The 27,167-nt window shown below is 42.5% G+C and overlaps 4 protein-coding genes across 6 annotated transcripts in view; 2 read left to right on the top strand and 2 right to left on the bottom strand.

Moving 5' to 3' along the window:
- Positions 1 to 8,750: 8,750 nt before the first annotated feature.
- Positions 8,751 to 11,509, bottom strand: LOC125957564 (uncharacterized). The gene is made up of 8 exons (XM_049690353.1): positions 11,419 to 11,509; positions 11,253 to 11,353; positions 10,930 to 11,185; positions 10,033 to 10,848; positions 9,664 to 9,960; positions 9,158 to 9,603; positions 8,928 to 9,081; positions 8,751 to 8,861 (listed from the first exon to the last, which is right to left on the bottom strand). Exons 4-8 carry the CDS (start codon positions 10,385 to 10,387, stop codon positions 8,827 to 8,829), a joined length of 1,287 nt encoding a protein of 428 aa, XP_049546310.1. The 5' UTR covers positions 10,388 to 10,848; positions 10,930 to 11,185; positions 11,253 to 11,353; positions 11,419 to 11,509; the 3' UTR covers positions 8,751 to 8,826.
- On the bottom strand, positions 11,246 to 12,895 carry LOC125955438 (CD109 antigen-like). Its single transcript, XM_049686573.1, has 5 exons — positions 12,797 to 12,895; positions 12,536 to 12,737; positions 11,768 to 12,470; positions 11,419 to 11,693; positions 11,246 to 11,353 (listed from the first exon to the last, which is right to left on the bottom strand). Exons 1-5 carry the CDS (start codon positions 12,856 to 12,858, stop codon positions 11,246 to 11,248), a joined length of 1,350 nt encoding a protein of 449 aa, XP_049542530.1. The 5' UTR covers positions 12,859 to 12,895.
- A 2,607-nt stretch (positions 12,896 to 15,502) lies between these two features.
- LOC125955437 (uncharacterized) lies at positions 15,503 to 19,069 on the top strand. Its single transcript, XM_049686572.1, has 10 exons — positions 15,503 to 16,116; positions 16,186 to 16,359; positions 16,786 to 16,958; positions 17,019 to 17,252; positions 17,322 to 17,370; positions 17,436 to 17,858; positions 17,923 to 18,222; positions 18,290 to 18,735; positions 18,814 to 18,967; positions 19,035 to 19,069. The coding sequence occupies exons 1-10, from the start codon at positions 15,981 to 15,983 to the stop codon at positions 19,067 to 19,069; spliced, it is 2,124 nt and encodes a 707-aa protein (XP_049542529.1). The 5' UTR covers positions 15,503 to 15,980.
- A 3,436-nt stretch (positions 19,070 to 22,505) lies between these two features.
- The window catches only part of LOC125956919 (adenylate cyclase type 2), a 30,063-nt gene continuing 25,401 nt past the window's right edge, over positions 22,506 to 27,167 (top strand). For all 3 annotated transcript variants that reach the window (XM_049689200.1, XM_049689201.1, XM_049689199.1), the window contains exons 1-2: positions 22,506 to 22,669; positions 26,697 to 26,985. In XM_049689200.1, the coding sequence (XP_049545157.1) occupies positions 26,895 to 26,985 (91 nt within the window). In that variant the 5' untranslated portion in view covers positions 22,506 to 22,669; positions 26,697 to 26,894. The remainder of the gene's footprint in view (positions 22,670 to 26,696; positions 26,986 to 27,167) is intronic.

Here is a 27,167-nt window from a genome sequence, read left to right as displayed (position 1 = left end):
AGTTGTTCTTGATAGATAGGATATGTTGGTATTGCTTTCTATTACTATTCGGTTACTGCTGCTTTATATGTTTGTGCATGCAATTCCGATCGTTTACCATTCATAATCCGATACGTTGAAAATTGTCAATGATAAGAGGCACGTAAATCAATAGTCGAAAATTAATATAATTCTTGATCAATTCAAATATTTCACAACTGAATAAGTTTTTGTTATTGTTTCATGTAAATTGATTTGTGAAAATTAAAGCAACTTCTTAATTAACTCATGACTTAACCAAACTTAAGAAATTGTTAAGAAAATTTAAACCAACAATAGACATACCAATAAAAAATGGTAACGATTTGCAGCATTGCCGGTCCCATGGTTATCATTCCACCCTAGCCGGGCTCCCTCTCTCTCTCTCTCTCTTTCTCTCTCTCTCTCTCTCTCTCTCTCTCTCTCTCTCTCTCGCTCTCTCTCTCTCTCTCTCTCTCATGTATTGGTCTCATTTTTAAAATTATTATTCATGAATTAAACGCAACTATCTAACTTTCCCACCCCTCCCCCTGCTCTGCAAGATGTACGGAATGGAGGGTGGTGATGGTGGATAGGAGAAAGAAGCAAGTAAAAGAGTATTAAGTGAATCCAATCGATTTAGAGACCATCAAAACCTAGGAAACGATACCCATATTGCCCTAGGACGTATTTTGAGGATTGGGGTTGTATGGAAGCTCCCCTTTCCCCTCATCCGATGTACACCAAATTTTGTTCCATAGTTTCTCAGATGACCATCAACAATTGTGCAAGTTTTAATGGTATTCGGTTTATAACTCGCGGAGTAATGAATGTTTTTAACAATCAAGTGTTAGAGAAGGGCATGAAGGAAGGTAGCGGGGGGTTTCTAACCATGCCTATAGCACTCACCGGCCCCAAAAACCCCCACATACCAAATTTGGAGTCAATCGGTCCAGTAGTTTCGGAGTCTATACCGGACATCCGGACAGACACATTCATTTTTATATATATAGATTTGGTAAAATGCTGACATAAAGTGATATATTTTTAGTTTGATTTAGAGAAAAAGTACACGCAATTTCGATTATAATTGTGTGGGACGTCACTTTCAACACATTTTACATTATTATTTTTAGAGAAAAAAAAACCGGCTCAAATGTTCTAAAAAAAATAAATGATTATGATAAAGAATCATTAAAAGACAGTTTATGCTAATTTCGGACTGAAGATTTTCAACCCAAACCGTACGCAATGTTCAAGTCGTCCAAGTGAAGTTGCCAAATAACAGAGCGTTTAACTAAATATTGTTAGTATGTTGTATTTTGAGTCCCTTTCAAGAAACCATTCGATAGGAATACCTTCTGTTAAAAGCAGATTGAATTTAACGAAATCGATTAAAAAGGTAAGAATTTCTTAATGACAAAGATTTCATATTGTAGCAGGACATCGCGCGATCGCTCTTTGTACCTTCGCCAAAAATTTTCTGAGACTGAGAAGTTTTTACTTTAATTTTCTGAGACTGAGAAGTTTAGGCAACGCCCGTATAACACCGACCATGCACATAAGACAGGCATTTGTATCGATATTTGCAGAACTCTTTGTCATTGTTGTCCTGTACCAAAAGATCTACGACCGGCGAACTCTGATAGTACCAGAAGGAAAAGATCATAGAATAAAATTAAATGTGAATCATCGATTAACTTTCGTTCTACATTTTTTAAAAACCGTATTTAAGTTAAAAATGTGCAGCTATTTGTGATATTACTTAATAACATCTATAAGACAAAGAATACTGGCTTATACAGGATGTTTTATTCGCAGAGATTGTTGTTAGTCGAAGGAATGGCTTTTCAATTCCTAATAATGAATTAAATGCAAATTCTGCGATGCAAAGCAGACTAACAAAAAAAAAAGAAATTGTTGGCACTATTTTACAGAAGTACAATTATTTTCACTAGCTTTAGTATTCTGAATATAGTTCATACAAGTGAAAAACTACATTTCCATTCTCTGCCTATCTAAAACTAAATAAAGTGCATCAATTTTAGTGTTGAAACCATTGTTTGCATACAGCTACGAATGCTGAAATACGCTACAACCAAATTACAATACATTCTGTCTGTCATGCAATTAAATTTTGAATAAGACGCGATAGAGACCACATTTTAAAATCCATCTCCAACTGCACCTCCAACCGTTCCTACCGAGGACAGCAAAAGCTGCCCCAAAGAAAGATGCATTGATCATCGCTTTGGCATGCGGTGCAGGTTCACCGTGAAATATGTGTCAAGTCCTTGAAAAAAAATGTGCGCGCCCGTTATGCACCAGGCCTGGGCGTCTGGCATTTCCCTAGCGAGCCGTAAAGCGTAAAAGGAAAAATGCGCGTCTCCGTTGAAATCCCGTTTTTCTTCGGCACATCGTCTGCAATGTTCACACGCGGATTTCCGCGCGGGACTCCATCAATCATAGCGCATTATGCTTATGCTACACGCTTTACAATTACCTTACGTCAATAATTGACATCAAATATTCAATTCTTATTAAGCGCCCGGGACGTAAGGCGAATACCAATACTCCCGGTATAGGGGATGTTGGTGCATCGAACAACGTCAAGTAATTGTCAAAGCTCGAAACGGCAGACACCTTGGCCGGCCTAATCTTAACCGAATTATGTACCTTGTGCTCCAGTTTGGAAACTCCAAGAATTCGATGCAACGGCACTGGAAGACTTGCCGACGTTACCAAGGGGTCGCGCGTTTCTGGTTCGCATTTAGAGTCTTCGGCGGCCACGTAGAGACACTCGTATGTCAACCCCTATGGTGCTCGGATGGCGGTCTATCTTAATTGCACAATCAAAACTCATCCACTTAGCGAGCCGGTTGCTCCTTGGCCTCTCCGACGACAAACCTCCTCCTGTGCCGCCCGAGAGGTGCGCACCTTATGCGCCGAGCGGATGGCATAGTGTTTCGGGACGACGCGTTTCTCGTTCTCCCTCCTCCAACAACAACAACGGTTCGTTTTGGGGCGCTCGTTCCATCCCTCCCCTGTGGGGTGTGCTTCCCAGGCGATTCCAGGGATTAATGAATTCACGGGAACCATAAACTCGCTCCATTTGTTGCCTTGGCCGACGACGACGACGACGACGGCTAAGGCGATGACGACGAAGGCGGTGTTCAGGGTTGGGCTCAGGTGTAGTAAAGTGTGCAGGCGGAATGCGTCCGGTATGCCCTCGAGATATGCTCACCGTACTGATGGGCCCTGGACGTGCCATGAAAGCGTCACTGGGTGTATGAACGTTTTTATTCAATTTGCACTCCCTCCCTGGCCACTGCTGCCACTGGATGCTGCCGCTCCCAGTACTGCTCTGCCAGTACTGCTGATGGTAGTGGATCATTAATCCCATTTACTTTAGGCTTTAGGTGGGGAAAAGTATTGCACACTTCTATGGCTTTTTTGAACTCAAATTGTACTACGAGTTCTCTCATGCTTCTTATGAAGATCCTGTTGAAAATCGCAAAAAAACGAATGTTGAAATACTAGTAGGCGATGTCTAAAGCATCGATTCGCAAGTTAGTAACATTCGGACTAATACACTTAAGATCTAGTCGCCGTTGATCATTAATACCGACTCCATGGTGATTACATGAACTGAGCAACAATCTTCGGGCATAAGGTGGAACATTGCGCTTCGAGCACAGTCGAGCTCGACGGAAGGAGAACGTCGTTCAGCCGTTCAGTACTCGTTGCGCCTTACATTAAGGGCGATAAGATACCCCGGGAGATACCGCCCGGGGGGACCCCGGAGATCCGCTGACACATACACGACCACGACGACTAACCTGTTGTGTTTACCCTGCGGTCCACCCGACTGTACGATGAATCACGGCTCGGAAAGCGATAATTTAAATTAAAACGTTACAGTTTCCAACCAACAACCGGCCACCGGTCGCCACCAGAGCCCACGATCCCCGAGCACGATCCCCATCACCGTCGATCACCAAACCCTCTTATTCCGTCAATTGACGCGGTAAGCGTGGGAACTTGGGTTATATGGTTTTTAGTACCGGATCCGGTTGGTGAATACGAATTTTAAGCAATCACTTTATGGTGTATTTGCGGTCTAGAATCTGCGGCGTAGGTGCGTACATTCGGATCCGCGAAAATTGGGGTCGCAGAACGGGCAGCAGTAGCAGCAGTCGTCCAGAAACTGAACATCATTCCGAAACACGCCACGAGGCCGTCGATCATCTCACTCGATAGGCGCGATTATCGCAAAAACTCGAGATCGCACACACCGTGGCTCGTACTCGTACCCCGTTCCCGGGGATAACGTGTCAATGACACACGTTTTCACATGTCAAATTTGCTTATAATGAGCCCTGGTTGCTTGACACAATAACAAGCTGCTGCCTTTGGGTGCGGGAGCAGCAACAACAACAACAGAAGAAACGCACGCTCAAAATGGTAAAAATGAAGATAAATTATTTACCAAACAAAAATGGATGACACCGCGTGTTAGCGTGTGCGTGTGTGTGTGTTTGAGAGGAAGAGATGGTTTGTGGCGTGATACAACACGGACAACGGACGACGATGGACGGACAGCAGCAGAGACAGGTCAATGGAGAAGACGAGATGATATCGTGAAATGCTCACGCGATGAAACTTTAATAACAAGAATAATGATAACAATAACACTTAACATCGTACAGAAGAAAAAAAAAAGCTCTCGGATGACCTAACCATCTTCCTGCGGAACGATCGAAGTAACATGAGTCCTTTGTGTGTGTGTGTGTGTGCGTGTGTGTGTGTGTGTGTGTTTCGGTATTCTCTGGACCCCGGTCTGGAGGATTTCTTTTTTATTTGAAATTTGTGATTTTATTATTTGCTTTGCAGGCGAGAAAGTCGCATCCGCGGCTCTCTGGTGTGGCTCTGATGTGCACAGCTAAAAGGGGTGTTTATACCCACGAGGATGTCATTAATCCCGGCTGCCAAAAGGAGGTGTGTGTTTCGTGTGCGGAATTATGTCAAAGCTGACTGATGCACTAATTACACTCGATCACGAACACCAACTGCAACCACCATGGAATGATGGGTTGAAGAACCTTCCGGTTGGAATCGAAGCAAGCGACACCATTGACTCAATCTGACGGTTCAACGGTCGTTTCCAGGGTGATGATTTCACACCAGAAAAATTCACAAAAATGGCAGCTAAACGGACACGGACACACGCGCGCACACGCACCCGGTCACATAACCTCACTAGACGCAGTACAGTTTTCGATACGCACTATATCGGCCATTTTGCGAGCGAGCGATAAATCAAGCAAGCGTATTCATGATGTCCCCCCCTAATGACACTCGTAATGGCCGCTACTAACATAATGCGCCACGGCGCGGTAACGACCTTTCTTCACAATCCAGAGATTTTCCTCGCGCTCGCGCGGAACGGAACACTTACTCTCCCCCTGGCGCCAGAAAAGGACCAGTCCATTCTGCAGTCCTGGTCCTGGTTGGTGTCAACATAAATTTTATTCCGCAGGAGCAACGCAGGAGCGTTGCAGACTCCTCCTGGCAGATTGAGAAGAAATTAGCGTGACAATCGCCCAAACAAATGGCACACAACACACAAACAACGCTAACGCCAATACAAGCAGTAACTAGAATAGAAAAGCTAATCCCTCCCGGACACTCAAACCAGAGCGAGAGAGTCCTTTCCGGTGCATCCGGTGGGGTAGGGGAGGGTAGAGCTTCGTGGAACAGCGCAGTCATTAATCAACTATTTATCGTTCCACACACACACATACGTGCGTGCGATCGGAGTGTGAAGACGCACTTTCGCATTCTGGTGAAGCGCGGTTTGTGGGACGACTCTGGCCAGGGCAAGGAGACAACCGCCAGTTAGTTAGGGTGTGCCGGTTGCTTAGGGAAAACGGGGAAAAGGGTTCCCCAGAACTTGTGGACCGATGAGAGATGTGGTGCGTTTGCTGAATTCTCGATTTTCCCAGCTTCATGTTTGTCTAAATGGCAACTAATGAATGATAATGTAGACTGTTGACGCACGGAAGGGTTTGCGACAACAACGCGAGGATGTTTAAAAAACAGTTTGAGCCGTTCTCCGATTTCATTGTTTCGTGTGACGAGTTCATTAATCATGTTTAAAAGTTCGTTGAATGCCACAATCTCGTTCATCATTGGGCAGTTTGGCGTTTCTTTTAGGGTTACAATGCTTAGGGTTAGGGCGCTCCGGTATATGCCGTTATTTGGCAAACGGTAAAGCACCTCGATTTCAGCACTGCTCTTTTCCAACCTAGAGAATTATATTGAAAGTGCAATTCTAATTAATATGGACCGTACGATCGTTCATTTAAGTCTAATGAATTCAGTTAATCCAATATCAGGGGCGTGATTTTCTGTTTGCTTTACAGCTATGCCAGCGATGGAATGGATAGTAAAGCCTGTTTCAATTAGAATCTGGCCACGGGAAATAGTTTATTTCTCAATAACAACTGGAACAAAAAAAACAGACCATTCAGTCAATTGCACATTTTTCCTATAAAATTATTCCTTATAAAATTGAAATATTGACGGCAGCTTTCTAACAAGACCTTTGAATAACCGAATAAACGACAAAATAATTTTCTTTAGACAATCAGTTTGGCAAAAAATTGATTTAATGTTGCCCCAGTGAAGAAACCATTTGATTTTACTTCACAGTTACACCTCACCTTTACCATGTCGTAATCTTAAGGTTAAAATTAACTGAGCAAAAAAACTAGAACAATCCCTTTACGATTGACACAGTCAATTTTGTTATCGGATGTTTGTAAAAAAAATCATGAATCAAAGCATCATCATCATTGGCCGAATCATGCTAAGAGGTCCCAACATTGTTGAGAACTGTTTGACTCAGTTCGCTTTTGTATTTTGCCCGATTCAACGTGAGAGTTCTCCAGTGACGTTAGACTGTAGTAGTTTGATCGGTAGTAGTCTAATGTGCAAATTCTTTTCGTTTTCCATGAGCGATAACTTTTGAAGGTGTTATTCGATATTAAAAAACAAAATACCACTAAATAAATAAGCTACAACATACTATCAAATAGGCTCGGATCATTATTTGGACTATCGTTAAAAATAATTTACATCATCATTTACAGGCATCATAATTATCCTCGGTCAATCCTTAACCGTACGGTTATTTCGTTCCATGCTAAACCAGCGCCCGACTATCATAATTTCGCCAACAAATCAGCAAACGGTACCCTGCTATCGCTTGGTAAAATTGTCTCGTGGGGCCGTAACGTACTCTGTTTTCCTCCAACTCCAGGATTCGGTTTTACATGCGCTTCTTAATCCGGTGGAGCTTCTTCTCCTCTTTTCTAAGCCGTTCATATTTCCCTTTGCATGCCCGCGTCTTATGCCGCTGTTGCGCCTCTTGGTACGCACAGTTTTTGCGTTCCGTCACTAGTCTACATTCCTCGTCGAAGCAGCCAGATCTGGTGCTGCCACGACGGCGTCCTAGAATGTTTTCGGCACAGCTTTTTATGCATGTATTTTGAGCGGGCATAGCCTTTCATCAATAGCCCGGAACCCGATGATATCGGACTTCAGCCGTTGACCAAACACGAAGCCACGACGTAAATTTAAAATTAAGAAATTTAAACAAAAGCAAATCATTTATACCGAAAATGTTTCAAGCAAACCATAAGCTTCTCATTTTAATTACTAGATGGCGCCATTTAGCGCCCTCTATAGTCACAACGGCCGAAGCTCCACGATTGAATTTTGATTTTGTTTGATTTGGCTGTTTTTTTCGTTTTCGTGGCATTTAAAACTGTAGTTACACGACCAATAAAGGTTCATCTGAGCACATACAAGGTGTATCCGTTCGATATAGTTCAAAACGAGGAGGCACAGCCTCAAAAACTCAATCAAACAATTCCCCAACGAAAAGAAAGCAACCTCATCCGATTCACGTTTCCTCATTTCTCCTTGTTGCCTGGCAGATCGCACTTTGCGTATCCATGAGGGTGAATTGTTATCCTCTCCTTTTCCTCTTCTTTCGGACGGGCCACTGGTGCTAAGCGTTCCTGAAGATTTAATCGTTTTGAGACCAATAACAGTATGATACACAGCACTGAATCGTGTATCCTTAAGATTACGATATGGGGCTGTGTATCCATATCCAGAAAGTATATCAGTAGGAAGTGTAGATATTAGTATGTTGCCAAAACAACACCCGTTGATTGCTTTAAATAAAACAGATTCGCAAATGATGTAGCAAAGACAACATGCACGAATTATAATAATTATACAGTTACCGTCGCTTTTTATACCGGCAGACAACTCTCTCAAGATGCAGATATTTGTAATATCATCTCGGAAGATGATTCACAACAACTTTTCTACATTTACTTAGCAACAAAATCGAAATGACCCCAATATCATAACATTTACCACGATAGTGGCTTTCGTCAAAAACAGTGCATATGTTTGTGATTGTACAGCAGCGTTTCACTGCCGTTCTTCGTGCAGCAAATATTGAGCTGATTAACGCGACTATCGTGGCTGGTCTGAGTCATAAAAAGCTGAGTTGTTAAGCGCTTGGGATATCTAACTACATAAACCGGTGGTTACAGCTATGTGATGTATGGTAAATGTGTTTATGTCTTCAGCTTAAATCACACATTCAGCTAAAATCAAAATCACATATTCTTTTACTAATAGAAAGAACCACCGCAGATCATGATTTAATATTAAATAAATGTATTTGCATGTATTTTATCAGCGGCCATCGTATGTACTGGAGACGTAAACAAGTTTCATCTTCAACTAATGGAAATCGAACTTCTTCACTGCATTCAGCTCTACAAAGATTCAAAGAAAAATGTAATATTAATCAACGTTTAACAAAACGGCTCTTTTGTCATTACCTGGGCGGTGAGAATCCTGCACCTTGATATAAGAAGGGTGCCTCACACGATTTTTATACCTTCTGTATGCAAATACGCTAAAGCAAGTCGTCTCTTTACCAACATAGTTGTAGTGTACGATCACCGTTGTTCCATCATGTAGTACGTCAATTTTCTGCGTAGTTGAAAACAAAGGAAAGGGTCCTTAAGGAGGATGCTCACGTCAGTTACAGCCTGCAGTGAATACTTACACCGATGGGATTGATAGTTGGTTTCTCATCTACAGTGTAGTTTTCCATCACGAAGCCGATTGGGATACTCACTTCTATAATTGCTCCATTTGAATGATCGTCTCTATCTTCCGGAATGAAGCTGCAGCAAATATGCAGCTCCTTCATCCACTGAGAGGAAGTCGATAGTTTGGTAATTTGTAGGTTGAAACGGGGTTCAAAGTAGATCAAATTTAAACGGTATTGCCAGTTGATCTGAATCGCTCCTAACCCTGTACTCGTAACGGTCACTGAAAATTTCTGAGGAATTATGCCGTTAAGATTAAATGGATCCCATATTACTGGAATGGATGTTATCGTGATATTCTCATTGAAATTCGAATTTACATGCATCAGTTCTTCATCGCGATCATAATGAAGTAATACATGATAAACGATTTTAAGATCCTTTAAAGATTGCCGATCAGCTGAAAATTAAAATAAATCTTTAACTAGCCGAACACAAGAAGCATGCTATGAACACTCACGATAAACAATTAACTCAACTGGTATGTCGTCCTCTGCTACCTTGTTGTCTATTAAAAGCGGAATGTAGAATTGATCTGAAAGGTTATCACGATTGAATCGTATTCGTTTTGACCTCAGAATCACTACGTCTTCCGGATGTACCATCACGATTTTCTTGAAGCTATCGGAGATTACTCCTTGCATGATCGATGCATTCACCCTGATTTCCAACTCTCCTAGTTTCATTGCTTTTACTAGGAACGAGACAGGTGCATCAGAATTTGGAGGAACCAATACACTTTTCGTTTCATACGCATCTGCATTAGAAATTGAAAAAAAAAATTCAGATGTCAGATGTTGAAAACGAATAAAACGCGCGGCTCACATACCTTCTGCAGGACGATCGATAAACTCAATTTCATTCTTTGCATTAAACAATGTCACGGTGGCCTCAAACACTTCTTGCATTGAGCTGAAAAGAGTAAAATGCAGGGAAACCGTCTCGCCCCGTTTGATCGAATGTGGCAAATGGTCCAAAATGTAGAGGATTTTAACAGTCGAAAATGTGATCGGTTTCTTCACAACACCCAAACCATATTTAGGATCAATTGAAATCCCAATAATATACCAAGAGGTTGTTGAATGAGGCACTGTCACTACAAGCTCGGCCCTTCCTGATGGAGGTATAGTGAGATTCTGCCACAACCACGACTCCCAAAAGTCGGTTCTGTAGGGTCCAGGCATACCGAAACGAGGAGCATCTGGATAGATTCCGCGTGGCTCATAGTCAAAATAAACTAAAATGCATGATCATTATTAAATTCTTTAGTTATTTGTTAGTTCTCTATCGCTTGGACTTGCCTGGAACTGTGATTGTGTATCAGTAACGATTACAAATCTTCCAAGGACCTTTGAGAACAGTATTGTTGGGCAAATTGTAGAATCTTGTGGAAAATTAGGTCAGACAATTTAATTATACTTACCGGCTTTATTTCATGTACGTAATGAAATGAAGGATAAAGCTTATAAAACATTTCCCATACTTCTGCAAAAAAGATATCATGATCCCCACTGTGCTGCATCAAACGTTGGTCATACGCTGCCAATGCCACGAACGCTCCTGGACGACCGCGGATGCCTAACTCAATTTCATCCCCGGGATCAACACCATCTTCGCTGATGTTTTCCTCGATTTTTATCTCGAGCTGCAATATCATTTGAAAACATAAAAATGATTCATTGAATGGTTTGCTATCTTTGTTCTTGTGTCTTCTAGCTGTCTTTACCGGATTACCAAAGTCGTTGATAGATAGTTCCACGTTGTCATATACCAAAAATTGACGCACAATTGTGAAGACTATGATTGTCGATCGAGGAATAAGCTTATCAGACATCAACACTTGAAATGTGTATCTGTTCGTTTGGTTTGGTCTAAAAGAACCAAACTCAACCATGTTTCCTTGTGAAATTACATAGTACAGAAGAAATGTCATGTTATCTGAGCACGTGACTAATATCCTAAACATTCGGTTAAATTTCACCCTGCAATGACAAGAAAGTAATTAGCATGTTCCCGATCAATTCATTGATTGAACTCTTTCATTAGTACCGGGTTACTAGTTCCACTTTGATGTACTTATCTTCAAGTAAATTAGCACTATCAACGATCTCAATCGATTCATTCAGGATCCATTTATTACCATCATAAACCTATTGTAAGGAGATCCCACAGTTAATATCATTTCTACTTTTCATGATTTTGCTAAAAGACTCACCTGTAACAACTTGAGTTCCGTTGATTCATTTGTGTGCATCGAAAATGTTATAACACCGTACATATTACTTGTGCAATTTTGCGGATTTGTTATATTTGCTCCATAAGCTACAACAAGCAGGGTAACGTTTTTTGCTGGTTCATCATTCCAATAGGTCACTTTTAATTTAGTGACGAATGGCGACCCCGGATGTTGCGTTAGTACTTTATTATGTATCTTCACTTTGTACAAGGAATGGTACAAGTTTATTTGTTTCTTTTTACTAATAGTTCGATCTGAAAACATTACGTCAAAGAGATCAGTCAGTGTTCAAATGATAGTAAATGTTTATTAATATCGTATCCATTACTTGTGTATTGGTCGGTAAAGTTGACTTTCATTGACACATCTATCTGACCAAAAAAGTCAGACTCTTCTTCAAAAGGTAGATAGATTTGTCGTATTCCATTCACATCCCACGAGTGGGGTTTTTTTACTAGTTTTGTTCCGTTACCTGTTTCAACGGAAGAGATGGTGAAGATACCCCTGATAGGTTTACCAAAACAATTTTTAACATCAATAGTTAGATTGAGCGCCTGATGCTGTAGAAGTGGTACAACCGCCGGATAGATATTTAAATCAATCGAATCGATGTCATAATTCCTCACTTCGAAAGTTTTCCAAACAGAGTTACCTTTCACCGTTACTTCGACTTGGTATGTTCCCAGTACCGGTATTGAAGGTATCGCTATTTCGTCTTCAAATATTCCGTTGTATAGACCGACATGGGACCATTTTCGAATCATTTTATACATCGGATCGAATATGTATACGGATATTGGTGTTTTATATGACGAAGCAGGCTTTAGATCAGCTTCGACTACGATCACTCGAAACTTTAGAATTTCGCCTGGTGTGATGACAGGCTTGTTCAATTGAATTAAACTTGAAGGTTTTTGATAGTAATCAGTATAGTTAAGCTTAACTTTCCTATAAATGTTATCGGTAGAAATAGTAGAAGGTTGTTTGCCTTCGATTATGATCCTGAAATTTCCATGATTTACGCGTGGTATCTGCAAAACGCAAATCATCAAAGTATAAATTCTCAAGAATACGTTTGGGACATATTAAAACTCACATAGAAGTTCACTATCTTGTTTGTATCTGCCATGAGCCTTACTGTTTGCATAGAATATAGCATAGCAGGGCGATGATCATGAACTACCCCTTCCAAGCGTACGTTTAACAAACAGTCGTCAATAGTTTCACCAGGGATATTACTGATCACTATCGTGAAGTTCTGATAAGATCGAATATTTTTGGAGCCAGTAATCAATATGCTGTACAGGTGATAAAACACTTCAGACATCGTGAACAAAACACAAAATGTTCTACATACGTTGCTCTTGCATAGGTGCACACCAGGATAAGTAACACACTCAATTTCATCACCAACTTCATTTTCTGCAATACTTTCTATGCGTTCGTTACAATTGTCACTTTCTTGAGAACTCAGCCAAATAAACTTTGAATACGGTGAGGATTGGACCCACAATGAGAAGATTGAAACGCTGCCAACGTTATTAAAGTGCATGTTGGCTCGTTGCACTAAGTGAGCTAGGTGCAATAAAAAAGATTATTATAGTTACTACCACAAACCGAATAAGCAACAAATGCAGTGCAATGCACACATTGTTGCAGCTGATTAGCTTCCTAGTTCCAATAGGAATGCAAAATGTGTGCTATATAGAATGATTCGTGTATCAGAAAGACTCCGGCTGCAACGGCTTTCTTGATAAATACAATGTATACTGAATGTTGATAAGCTAACCCTATGCTGAGTCAAGCCATTTGCCGTTAAATATACAAAATACAAAACAGTGTATCCACCTTTGCAAGAAATGGAAGTTAGGACGGTTTTTTTTTTGGAAATCGTTCATTTCATGGAACCTAAGTCTAAACATTTCAATCACATATCATCTAAAGTTACTAGACAACTGATTCATTTCAAAACGCTCTATCAACATCAGCAGCCGATGTTCTCCAACTCTCGATTATCATCCCCAAGTTAGAAATGACTTAGGGTTTCTATGAAAAATGAGAACACACCGTCATCCAACATGAAACATGCGCGAAACATTTCGGGACAAGATCGAAAGGCAGAAAGGGAAAGGCAAAGGCAGCGACGTTCGGGAGTCCATCCGGTCTCGGCGCTTCGATCGAGATCTGACATTGAGCCACAAGGTGTAGCTCCTCGCCCGTGGCCGCTGCTATCTTGTCAGCCTCGACTGTATCGTTGGCTGTACGCTCTCCAAGGGTTTTCTTCGGTCTCGCAAACGACTCGAAAGTAGAACTAGTCCTTACTAAGCTGAATTAACAGCAAAAAGGCATTCATTGCTGCTTGGGACGGAGAGAGTCTCGCAATTCTCTCTTCCTTTGTCTTGTTACACTGGTGCCGACAACTCATATTCTTCTGGGCGTTTTATTTGGTGGAGGCTTACCTTCCTGGGGCATTTTTAAACCGCACGCCTTCTCCAAGGCGACACTAAGTAAATCGACACTGAAATAGTCGCCCACTCCTCCTTGCTGAGGGCAACATGACCCACGTTGATCTGCACATCTAAAATATCCGCTAGGAATCTAATTTCCGCCGCCGTTCTGTGAAAGAAGCGATGTACCTTGATCGCCGACTCCTCCGGGATGCCAAACTCAGCTTTTATGGCGCCGTTGACCATGGTTTCCACTGTGATCTGATAGGGTGTGCCTCGACGATATGTTGGCTAAGGTGAGATCTGTGAACGACTTAAGGGCGATACCGTGACCGAGAAAGGTAGGAATTCTATCTTTATTCTGAGTCTGAGATCCTTCAGTACCGTGGACAGGTCCAACTAGTAATAATTCGTCGATCGGCTAAAATCGGCAATCAAATAGTATCGGTCAGGGTAGTAGCAGAAATTGATCATCATACTAACGATGATCGTGATATTAATTGAAAGTGAATAGAGGGCTTCGAGTCTCAATGCGTTTCGGAGAAATCGATTAAATTGAGTGAAATTAAACAGATTTTGAAATTGCGATTGATTTTCTAACAAAAACGAATTACAAATGTGTTTCACTGTAATATTTGAAATCTAGATCCGACACGATTTATCGGAATTTGGGCTGCGCAGAGAGAACACAGTTAGTAAGAAACACAGATCTGAGCCTAGGCTCAGTTTTTCATTATACAGTGAACATTGTACTCATCAAGTTAGTCATAAACAGCTACGGTGGGTTTTTCTGATACATGAATCATCCCAAGCAGAACATAATTTGCTCTCTGACTTCAACAGTTGCTAACTACGTGCTCGAGACCTAATCAGCCCGCCTCAAAACAATCTGTTCTTTGCTTTGTTATGGCAAACGCCATAATGCGTTCGCTGATTTTACTTTTGCGTTGGAAAGGCAAGTGGCCATACTGATAGAACAACCAAACATACAGTGATAACGTTGGTAGGGTTTCAATCTGCTCTTTGTGGGACCAAACCTAACCGTATTTGAAGTTGATTTGGCTCAGTCCTTAAGAAAGTGGCAATTGTAACGAACGCAAAAAAATTCCGAAACAAAAATAAAGTTGATGATGAAATTAAGTGTGTGTCTTGCCCTAATGTGCATCACCGTCGGCGCAACGTAGGTAAAACATTTTCAACTTTCGTTCACGTGATCTAAAGTGCATTTTCATTTGTACAGTGTTCTGATAGTTGGGCCTAAGTTTATTCGGGAAAATGTAGATTACACGATCGCGATCAGTAACATCCTAGATGAAACTAGCAACGACTGTTTGTTAAACGTACGCCTGGAAGGGTTAAACGGTTTTGATCACTCCGTTCTGCTAACTCTCTCACAAACGGTGAAGATTATGGCAGATACCAACATGAATGTAACCTTCAAAGTGAGTTTTAATATTTATTAGGCGTATTCGTGACAATGTAAAATTTGTGATTTCCATTTTGCAGACACCACACTACTTACCATTGGCTAATTACAAGATCATAATCGAAGGAAAACAACCTTCTACTAGTTCTACCGATAACATTTATCGAGAAGTTGAGGTGAAATATGATGGCTTCTTTCTAGAAACTCGAGGTTTAATTCAATTAAACAAACCTGTCATTACACCAGGTGAAATTCTAAGGTTCCGTGTGATCGTGCTTAATACCGACGGGAAGCCAGTTGTTTCACATGAGAAATCAGTGTCCGTATACGTGAAAGATCCTAATGGTAACGTGATAAAACAATGGTCCAATGTCAGTCTTTACAGTGGAGTATTTGAAAACCAAATAGCAATACCTACCATACCGGTACTGGGAACATACTCTGTGAGAGTTGCTTTAACTGTGAATGATGTTCCATTGGCTTCGAAAGAATTTGAAGTGAGGGATTATGACATCGATTCGATTGATTTCAACATCTATCCAACGGCTGTACCACTTCTACAGTATCAGGCGCTCAATCTAACTATTGATGTGAAAAATTACATAGGTAAACCTGTGAGGGGTACTTTCACCATCAGCTCGGTTAAGCAATACTACAGAGATATCACAATGACTAAGGTCCACACGTGGGATGTGAATGGAAAACGGCAAATAGATGTGCCTTTTAGCGAAAAGCTGGAAATTCGTTCTGATGAGGACACCACCACGCTGATAATCAGGTGTTTCTTCACCGAGCAATACACAAGTAATGATTACGAAATAGTGATGCATGATTATTGCGACATTTTTCACAGAATCATGTTTGTATTTTCAGATCGAACAACTATCAAAGAGGAGAAGATAGTGGTGTATGCTTCCAAGTACAAAGTGATAAAGGCTAATAAAAGGCTGACATATCTCCCTGGATCGTCATTCACCGCCAAATTTAATGTCACTTACCATAATGATGAACCAGCAATACTTGTTACTCTTCTTGTTGAAGTTGAAGGTGTGGATGAAACATATCAACAAAATTGCACAAGTAACAGGAAGGGCGAAATTACATTCTCAATGCCCATAAACAATTCTACGCATCTCAATAACATAAAAGTGAGTATTTTACAATCTCTTGAAAAGTAGAAATAACATATACTGTTCGATCACTTAATGGCAGGTGTATGACGGCGATCGCCAGATCCGTGGATGGGGGATTGAGGAGGTTGATAGCGATGGCTTACATGCAGATAAATACATCAAAGTAGAGCTACTTACACGGTACACTTTCATCAAAATAAGTCCAATTCATTGAACTTGAACAATCTATTGCACTAATTATTGACTTTCCGTTGCAGCGTCAAATTTAACCGAATGTTCTGGTTATTGGTCACGTGTTCGGAAAACATGACATTTCTTCTGTACTATGTAATTTCACAAGGAAACATTGTTGGTGCTGGCTTCTTCAGACCAAACCAAATGAACAGATACCCGTTTAAACTGTTGATGTCTGAAAAGCTTATCCCTCGATCGAAAATATTTGTTGCCACTATTGTGAGAAAATCATTTATATACGGAGACGTGGAACTATCTATCAACGATTTTGGTAACCCGGTAATGATAAAAAACAGAGACCAGAAGAAGAGTAGCTCCTAACATTCAAATGATTTTCAGCTCGAGATAAAAATTGAAGAAAATATCAGCGAAGATGGTGTTGATCCTGGGGATGAAATTGAGTTAGGCATCCGCGGACGTCCTGGAGCGTACGTGTCATTGGCAGCATATGACCAACGTCTGATGCAGCAAATCGTGGAATATCGTGGAAATCACGATATTGTATTTGCAGAAGTATGGGAAATGTTTGATAATTATTTTGACCGATCTAGGTATTCCTATGATAAGTTGACAGTAAGTGTATTGTCAAATGTTTGATGCTTGTTTGTACGAAAGTTTATACAAACCATCCATTTCCAATAGGATCTTGGCATATTTGCCGTGGTTACTGATGATACAATCCAAATTACTAGTATGTGCAAATGATAAAGAAGAATTATCAGTTATTGAATAATGAATTTTCTTCTCTCCTTTTAGGTGAACCTTCTGTTTTTAATGTATGGCATAGCGCACGTGGAATCTATCCAGATGCTCCTCGCTACGGTATGCCTGGTCCGTACAGAACCGACTTTTGGGAGTCGTGGTTGTGGCAGAATCTGACTATACCTCCATCAGGAAGAGCCGAGCTTGTAGTGACAGTGCCTCATTCAACAACCTCTTGGTTCATAACTGGGATTTCAATAGATCCTAAATATGGTTTAGGTATCGTCAACAAACCGATCACGTTCTCTACCGTTAAAATCTTCTTCATTTTGGACCACTTGCCACACTCGATCAAACGGGGAGAGACGATATCGTTGCATTTTACTATTTTCAGTTCAATGCAAGAAGTGTTTGAGGCCACCGTGACATTGTTTAATAGCAAGAATCAATTGCTGTTAATCGATCGTCCTGCAGAAGGTATGAGACCCATATCGAAGGATGACAGCATCTGAGTTCATGTTTTTCCTATTTTCTAATTCAGATATGAATGAAACGAAAAGTGTATTCGTTCCTGCAAATTCTGATGCATCTGTCTCGTTCCTAGTAAAAGCAATGAAGCTAGGGGAATTGGAGATCCAGGTGAATGCATCGATCATGCAAGGAGTAATATCCGATAGCTTTAAGAAAATCGTGATGGTACATCCGGAAGACGTAGTGGTTCTGAGGTCAAAACGAATACAATTCGATCGTGATAGCCCATCAAATCAATCGTTCGACATTCCGCTTTTAATGGACAACAAGGCAGAAGATCGCGACGTACCAGTTGACTTAATTGTTTATCGTGAGTGATCATAACAAACTAATTGTGGCTCGTTAAATAGATGATAAAGCTTTACTTTAATTTTCAGCGGATCAGCAATCTTTAAAGGATCTTCAAAACAGTTATAATGTATCAGTCTATCATGATCGCTTTGAAGAATTGATGCATGTAAATTCGGATTTCCATGAGAATATCACGATAAAATCCATTCCGTTAATATGGGATCTATATCATCTTAACGGCAAGATTGCTAGGAAATTATCAGTGATCGTCATGAGTTCCGGGTCAGGAACGATTCAGATCAATTGGCAATACCGTCTTAATTTGATCTACTTTAAGCCCCGTTTCAATCTACAAATTACCAAACTACCGACTCCCACTAAGTGGATGAAGGAGCTTCATATTTGCTGCAGCTTCATTCCAAAGAAAAGGGATAATCATTCAAATGGCACGGTCGTGGAAGTGAGCATACCAATCGGCTACGCGATGGATAGCCACAATGTTGTTGAAGAAACAACGATCAATCCGATGAGTGTAAGTAATCAGTTTAGGCTGTAACAGACATGGTCTTAAGGTGGAACCTTAAGATCTCTTTTAATTGCTTTCCCGCAGAGAATCGAGATACTACACGATGGAACAACGGTGTTGGTATACTTCAACCATATGGGTAACGAGGCGTCTTGCTTTAGCGTATTTGCATACAGAAGGTATAAAAATCGAGTGAGACATCCCTCATACATCAAGGTGCAAGATTTTTACCGTCCAGGTAATGAGAGAAAGAACGATTTTGTTAAACGTTGTTTAACATTACATTTTTCTTTGAATCTCTGTAGCGCTGAATATAGTAAAGATGTTCGATTTCCATTAGTTGAAGAGATCTTGCTAGAGTTTTGAAGGACGAGCAGTCTCCAACATACCAATGAACCAAATACCAAACAGCTCCCACCATCCTTGAGAGTCAGAGCGTGAGTCAGGAACGCGTACAACTGCGCTACCAGTGACTAAGAACAGCCACGATCACTTCAGCTACGAGAATCGCCCAGCATTTAGTATCGGTAAATGCGAACACTGCATGTTTGTCGTAATTCCTATTTAACAACAGCAAAAGTGAAACGCACATATCATGAGCACGATTCTCATCTCTTTTTACTGTTGCTTATCCTGCTTATTGATTTAATCAAGGGAGGCCTCTTTATTTTTAATACGATATTTCGTTTTGCCGTCAAAATAGTGTAAATTGAGCGCTACAAAGATTCAAAGAAAAATGTAATATTAACTAACGTTTAAAAAAAATGGTTCTTCCTGTCATTACCTGGACGGTAGGAATCTTGCACCTTGATGTATGAGGGATGTCTCACTCGCATTTTATACCTTCTGTACGTAAAAACGCTGAAGCAAGTCGTCTCGTTCCCGATATGGTTGCAGTATACCAACACCGTTGTTCCATCGTGTAGTATCTCGATTCTCTGCGTAGTTGAAAGCAATGAAAACGGACCTTCTATCAAGCGATCACGCCAATTGGCCAGTCTACAGTAAATGAGAGTTGTTCGCTCGACTACATTGCGTCTATACATCGCGTAGCCTATTGGTATGCTCACTTCCAGAAGAGTGCCATTTGAATGATTATTCTTTTTCTTTGGAATAAAGCTGCAGCAAATATGGAGCTCTTTCATCACTCCTAGTAAGAGTTGTTATCATCTGGCGTTACAAATATTCAAGCATCTTGCAATATCGGTCCGCAAGTGGAAAAAGTGACAGTAAAATTGTGAGCATAATTAGTGTTTTCATTCTGTTCCACTTACGAGTCTACAATATACAACTATTAAGTCGTTCGAGCTGTTACTGCTCATTGTAGAACTGTTAAGCGTGTTTAGTTTGGAAAATATTGACAACATATTGATGTGAAGACGCTTGTATATATCTGTAGTAGACGAGGTTTTATTGGCGATTTTTATGAGGTAGATCAGTTGAAACATATCCGGCAGGCTTGAGCGATAAACAATAAACGAGTGTTTCAAAGAGCAACTATTTTGATACCATAAATATTCATATGCAACAGAAAATCCGCACAAGAAGAGAGAAGCTAAGAGATTCTTGTCTGATAGGATAGGTTTTCGAGTTTGTTTTTTTATCATTGTTGAATATTCAATTTGTCAATGTTCTTGAACGTAATGTGACTACTTTAATTCGGTTTAGCTACTAGAACGAATACTCTTTCAAAAGAGTACTCCAAGCATTATATTCTCATTACTCTACGGATTACAAAGAGTCAAATTTACCAAATATAACAGACTACATCGCAATCTCAACGATCCTTCATTGAATTGTTTTGTATTTATTATGTATTGAGCATCTTTTAATATAAACTTAAATTCACTTGCCTACATTTTTTCTTTCTCCCGTTTTATCCTTTTGTCTGGTTATTGGCCTTTGTTGTTTGGTTTACCTCCCGCTGAGCTTCCGCTTTAGACCCACATCACAGGTCGCTCCTAAAATGAAGCGCAAGTGTCAGCAAAATTACAAAATCAATTAACCCGCGAGGTTCAGCATAATTACAACAACAAAAAAATCCAGAATCATTCTTTTGTCCTCCAGAAAGGCAGGCAGTCGCAGGAGTCAGTTTAGCAAACGAGGGTTCTATATCGAGAGTGGAAGTTGCGAGGGATGGGTTTTATGTGTTACGCCATAAAAAAAGAATAATTAGATTAAAACGGTACGCCAGTAGCCGGCGCCAAGAGCTGGGGACGACCTTCGTCGCCACCCGAGTTCGGCATATTATTGATGCTCCACGTGCTCCTCTTTGTTGGCTCAGATCGTGCAGAGGGAAAATTGAATAATTGTGAACTCAACCATACCGGTTCAAATGATTCACGCACGCATGCTGTTGAACAGGAACTTTATGTGTAGGGTAATGAATTAAATTACTGCGCTCTCTGAAATAGGAACTATGTTAAAAAGGGAAAAGTGTTAATACGAAAAATGAAATAAAAATGAACCCGTGGGTTGAGTATTTCCGATGCGTGGCACCCCATTTCTAGTTGTTCGGTTAACCTGAGCGCAGGGGAACAACTTGTCGGTACAAAAGGTTCAACGTCATCGACGAGCTTAGTAAGCAACAACAACATACAACCTTGTACTGTAACTGGTGGCACCATCACGCTTATGTTGATTAGACCAGAGGGCTACCAGATTAACCACAACCATCGCTTATAATTGATTATCAACGCAATGATCACGGGAGGAAGCGAGCACCAAAGATGCCGAAGGTGCAGCGCTTAAACAGCAAAACAAACTGCAAAAGTTGTTTTCTTGTCTCAACCCGCAGTGAAGACCAAAAACCATGTAGTAAATTCAATTTGTTCCTTTTTGCCATAGCAGGTGCAGCAGCAGTACGCGCAGCTTCGGTCACAAATCAGTTTCCTGAGCGTTGATCATTCACCTCTTCACATGCCTCTGCGTATTGCAAATCGTAGATCTTAACTAGTGGACAAGCGAATAGAATAAGCGAATAATAAGAAGCTCTATTTCCACCCTGTGTGGCGGTCAATAATTGGCCAAGTTGTCAGCCGGAGGCGCAACCGGCTGAATCCTTTGACAATCACGCAGCTGCTGGCGTTTGACACCAAACGCACCCCGCAACAAGGGTGTCCGGGGCTGCGAAATTGTCTCCCTAAATTCGCCACAAACTCAAGATGTGTGCGTGTGTCCGCGCGTTCGACAGTAATTTTCGGTTGCAGTTTACTCAAGTTCTTATCATCGCCATGTGGTTGTTGTTGTTGATGTTGTTGGTGTTACTGGTGCTGCTTGTCGTCATCGTCGCGATAATGCCCGATGAAGGCCACCGTAGAGTGGAGGCCCGATCAGAAGTGCCTTCGCTTACGTGCAAACTGTTTGGCTAAGTGAGATCACGCGAGGAAGGTGTAGTAGAGGACAATGCATGCCAAAATGAACCAACCGTGGAACCGAGAGTTCTGCTCCGAATGGAAAGAAATATATGTTTTCTGGGGAAGAAGGTTGTAAATCAAACAAGCTTCACTGGCTTGAGGTCATTACAATACTCTCTACAAAAACAAATGGTCCTCTTCCTGGTCGTCGTTCGAACGATCATCTAAACCTCGACGAACATCCAAAATACTAAATGTCAAATGTCGTACAACCCTAATCGAACGTCGCCGTGCCGTGGGCCTAACGCACGGTACCGCACTGTAACGCTAATCGCTCACACTTACCAGAACGCTGAGCTGAGCAGCTACCGCATGCGCATTGCTATCGGACGCGTGCTGGTGCTGTGGTGTGCTACCCAATGACGAACGCTGCTGCCGGCTGCTGGGTGTCGCAGTTCATTGAAGCCGCCACGGTTAGTAGTCAGTAAGTTCGCGGCGGCCGGTTCGGAGATTCGCTGCCATCTACGGTCACGGACCCGCCTTCCCGCCTTCCCTGGTCGTCCCTGGTCGCGAGTGTGCTGCAGGTGATCCACGCCACCATCCACGATCGCGATCTTTGCAAACTAATACCATACTGCATCTGTGTCGTTGGAATTATTAATCTATTCTCTGGTGTGGCCACGCCGATTCCCGTGAGGTGATGATGACGCGCATCCCAAAATTATCGCAATCCTAAACTCGTTCTCGCCGGCGTTCGCCACCTCCAAGTGGTTGTGGCTGTGTTGTGTGTGCGTCGATTATAAGATCGCCGGCGACCATCGCCGGCCACCGGCTCGTATAACTCATGCCCCTCTCGAACGTGTCGTGTGCTGAAAGTGTTTAGTGTGATGGTGTTTGGTTCTCGTGTACGTTAGATTTGTTACGCGGATTTTTTTTGGTGCAATCGATGCATTCGTTGCGTTTCCGGTTGATCCAAGGGCTGCGCTTGAAATGGCCCCCCTCGCCCTTGCAAAGGTGTACTACTAGATAGAAGAGGGCACTACAGTGTAGTTGCGGATTTATGGGCTACATTTTCATCATCCACTCAACCGCGGTCCCTCGCAGGGTACTCGTAAAGAGAGGCGGTCAAGATCAATATACCGCAATACCTGACAACGATGTTATGACAATGTCGCGCGTGAGATTAGTGCGACCATCTTCTGGACGTTAATTGCGTTTAGTGCGCCGTTCGCTGGCGACCTTGAAATGCTGAAATTGATTTAAACAAACGACAAACGGGGTGTGTATCCATAATGTATCTTCATCTCACGCAACGCACCGAACGCAAGTAGTGGTCGTCGTCGTCGCTCGTTACGATATAAATGTATTTTTGTACCACCCAAGTGGATCGCGACATAGTTTATCGGCACATTAGCGGTCATGTTTTGCTGTACGATTTCCGCACCGCCAGCCTTTGGGGCCTATAGAGCCGAGCGTTGTTCGCCTCTTCGCTAACATGCGCCCATAACAACCTGCCGCCACCCGGTGCACAACGCGGTTCCGCCTATACGTCGTCGTTTCGCGAATATCAAAATTAAAATAAATATTGCCAACCAGCCCCACCAGCTCCCTGCCCACGAAGTGGACATGTTCCATGAGGCGAACTCGTGCTCGTGTCTCTAAATACGTTCCCGATCTACTGTAGCGGAGTCTCCCGTAGCTCCGTGGGGCGACAAATTTGGTGCTCTGGTCGCGTCGGTTTATTTTAATGATGATGATTGCTAGCGGGCGGCTGACCGGGTGAACCTGTCAGCTGGTGCTGCCCGGTCGGTCGGTCGGTCGGTCGGTCGGTCGGTGGTGACCACGGCGCAGGGTGCGCAGGAGCAAAGAAATATGAAAATTATTAATCTCCCGGCCGTTAAGTGAGTTGTGGTGATGGCGGCGGTAGCGGTGGCGGCATATCGGTCTTTGTGGTCTCGTGTACCCCGGCGATGCTGAAGCTGTGAAGTGATGGGACGCACAGTGGGTGCAAGGTGCAGCGCCGCTCAAATGAATGCCAGACACACGCGAGACTCGACGTTTCGACCGCAAAAACCGCACAACCGTGGCGATCGTCATTTGATGTAGTAGTGGACGATGAGCAAAGCCGCTTGGCCACGATAGCAACTTTACGTTAAGAATTGTTGGAAAAGATTGAAATAGAGTTGCTTTTGTGACCAAGCATGGTTAGAATGACAGTAACTTTCTTTCAGCTCCATGTTGCTCTTATCCAGGTCTCTTGTAAATTTGTTTCAACGATCTGTCAAAATACATGGCGTACAAGTCTATATAGAGTCTAGACTTTGGATATGTGTTTAAGAATTGCAAAGAAAGTTGCTATCGTGGCCGTGCAGCTTAACAACACATTTTCGCGATTCCTCTTTTGAATCTTACCACTCCAAAAAGGATAGAAAGATCGAGGATTCACATCTAAGCTAAACGGCCTTCATTGGCCACCCTTGCCACGCTCTAGCGTTAGCGGATTGAAAGTAAAGCAGAACACAGAAGCGCGCGCGCGCCCGTCGAACAGCTGGCCGCGGCCGCAGTTCATCGTTCATAAAACCACCGATCGCGGTATGTTGAACGTGTGCTCGGCAAACGGAAATGTTTATGATAAACGGAGCACGATAAAATGCGTGTGCCCCAGCGCGTGTGTGTGTGTGCGCTCGGAATGCGTAACCATACCGCGTGCCGCGACGACGCTTGTTACCATTTATAGAACGCACGTCAGTGACGTCGGTTCAGCAGACCCCAGTTACTGTCCACAGAGATCGCAGGGTTCCCCCGCGCGAAGTGGTGTGGTAGGGCAAGTAGAGCGGGAAAGGTAGGTTACGTTTACGCTGGTCATGTTTACACATTTCTCTGCTAGCCGCCTGGCGATGATCTGTTAGAGCTTGCGCGCCGGAGGTGCGCGAGAGTTTGTTTGTTTTGCTTTTGTTGAAGATGTAGCGGCACCACAATTTTGACAACAGCCTTCCGTTTCCGTGCGGCGGTATTGGTTTTTTGGCGAAGGGATCTACTGCAGCTGAACCATTTCATTGCCACATCATACATATATTGCACAATATGGAGATCCATCTTGCAGGGGAAAACGATCATCAGATCAGTTTGACTTAAAGCGATCCATAACACCGAATTTGCCGGTCAATGACATCATCATCATCATGTACGTCATCACGGGCCGTCAGATAAGTGAAGGCGAATAACAAATTCGCGTTTTTTTTTTTGGCCGAATATCAATAATGATGAAAGTGAAAGGAATGTATTTCCATCCTTCTGTCTCTCCCAATTGGGACCACTTCAACACCAAAATCAGCAACGCTTATCAAGGTCCTGCTGAACGCCGTGCGCGCGGTCCCCAAATCGAGTGGCGTCTATTTTCGTGGATGGCCACCCTTTGGCCACGGTGGCCATATTCGCTTATGATCTATGCGGCGGCTCCACTCCACCCCCCGGTCTGCCTTCTGCTTACGGATTATGAGCAACGGGAATGGGTGCGATTGAGAGGAGGTTTTTAGCATAAATCTAAATCACCCACGGCCCTTCCCCCGAGTAAATGGTGGTCTAGCGGAAAATTCATGGTCTATCGGAGTAATCCGCTTCTCTGGCGAGGGCCAGGGGAGGCTTTTTTATCCGGTCAGCTCCCCAGGAGAGGTATTTTTGGGGGGCCAATAGCAATGGTCGGATGGTTTAGCCTTAAGGACCATCATTAATACGCTATAGCCGACCGGAAGCAACGGTCCAACGGGGGGTTCCATTTGGGGTTTGGGGTGTGCGTTACGTAGCGTGCGTCCGGGTCCTTCGATAAGGTTCAACGGCTTTCTTTCGATACGGACTTCGAACAGGATTACCGTGTCTCACGGAAGCGGGACCATGCGGTATAACTTCAACTGCTCTCCATTGTGTCAGTATATCGTGTAGCTCATTGAGTATCTTGCTAGGCCATACTTCTTGGGTATACCTCGTTCATTAATAATAAACGATGCTAATGGATTATGGAGCATTTTGGCAAGATAGCCAGTATATCTTCATCTGCGCAGAAGTACGCAATGTTTGTTAAGCTAATTTTGCAAGCTCCTTATGCTTCGAATAAGTAATTCAGCATCTCAGCAAATGATACCTGAACATTACAAAACGGGCGCTTTATACCCTCTTCCAAGCACTACACATACGACCGTACCGTATCAGCCTGTATGGGCTAATCTTATCGATGTTTTGATAAATTAAAACAACGCGAGCAATGATTGGCATCATTCAGTCGTTTCAATTTCGGCTACAGACATCGCTACGACGTACCGGCGGCTGCGGTTCGTGAACTTTGGACTGGCGCTGGCCGATAAACGACGCCTAACCGCGACCGACCCGGCAGATAAAGGGTATGCAATGCGGAATTGCTAATCAGCGGGCCGCCCTTTCTTATCTTCTTCTGCACTTCTGGATTGTGTGTGTTTCGCCGTGTACTTCCGAAATCTGTTGTGATTCGCCACGAAAAGTGTGAGGAGTTTGACGCGAATTCGGTTCAGTTCGGTTCGAATCAACGTTCAGTGATACCATTGAGAAGATCTGTTAATTCAATATAAATTTTGCTACTAGCATCAAGTGAAGAAAATATAGGCGATCGTGAAATGATGTTGGCAGTTGCTTGAACCAGAGCCATGCGTAAAGTGTGCGCATTCTGGAGCGTCCGTTGCTGCAGAGTGCTTTTTGGAAAAGTGTTTTCAGGTGTTCAAAAGTGTGCTGTAATTTGTTAACAGGAAAAAAAAAAACGCGCAACGCGACACACTGACCGTGATGCTGTACGAACTGAGCAGACCCACAACCATGGCGTTCGATGGTTACTCGCGCGAGATGCGCGAACGAATCGAGGATGATATTTTATCCGGTAAGCAATCTCATGATATAGTGCTTAAGATGAGTTTAGACCGTTACTCAAATAGTCCCTGAAACATTGTTTTAGCAGCTAATCAGCACGTTTCAGACCCACCCCTACCGGTATCACTCAACAAAGTAAAACCAAACTTCTTCAACACGATCTGAAAACTTCATTTTGCAACAATGGAAGTA

This window comes from Anopheles darlingi, chromosome 3 (genome assembly GCF_943734745.1).
Source record: "Anopheles darlingi chromosome 3, idAnoDarlMG_H_01, whole genome shotgun sequence".
Classification (NCBI taxonomy): domain Eukaryota; kingdom Metazoa; phylum Arthropoda; class Insecta; order Diptera; family Culicidae; genus Anopheles; species Anopheles darlingi.
Note: the sequence above shows the minus strand (reverse complement) of the source record. Positions and strands in the feature narration are given on the sequence as shown.

Coding starts and splice junctions, on each gene's coding strand:
- LOC125955438 (XM_049686573.1), bottom strand. CDS start 12,858: ATGAAGTTGGTGATGAAATTGAGTGTGTTACTTATCCTGGTGTGCACC. Junction 12,471..12,535: donor ACAAGATAGTGAACTTCTAT/GTGAGTTTTAAT, acceptor TGCGTTTTGCAG/ATACCACGCGTAAATCATGG. Junction 11,354..11,418: donor CGGAACTCAAGTTGTTACAG/GTGAGTCTTTTA, acceptor TCCTTACAATAG/GTTTATGATGGTAATAAATG.
- LOC125957564 (XM_049690353.1), bottom strand. CDS start 10,387: ATGCCTGGACCCTACAGAACCGACTTTTGGGAGTCGTGGTTGTGGCAG. Junction 9,961..10,032: donor TATCGATCGTCCTGCAGAAG/GTATGTGAGCCG, acceptor TTTCTAATGCAG/ATGCGTATGAAACGAAAAGT. Junction 9,604..9,663: donor AGTTGAGTTAATTGTTTATC/GTGAGTGTTCAT, acceptor TTTAATTTTCAG/CTGATCGGCAATCTTTAAAG.
- LOC125955437 (XM_049686572.1), top strand. CDS start 15,981: ATGACTAAGGTCCACACGTGGGATGTGAATGGAAAACGGCAAATAGAT. Junction 16,959..17,018: donor TCAACGATTTTGGTAACCCG/GTAATGATAAAA, acceptor AATGATTTTCAG/CTCGAGATAAAAATTGAAGA. Junction 17,859..17,922: donor AATCGATCGTCCTGCAGAAG/GTATGAGACCCA, acceptor TTTCTAATTCAG/ATATGAATGAAACGAAAAGT.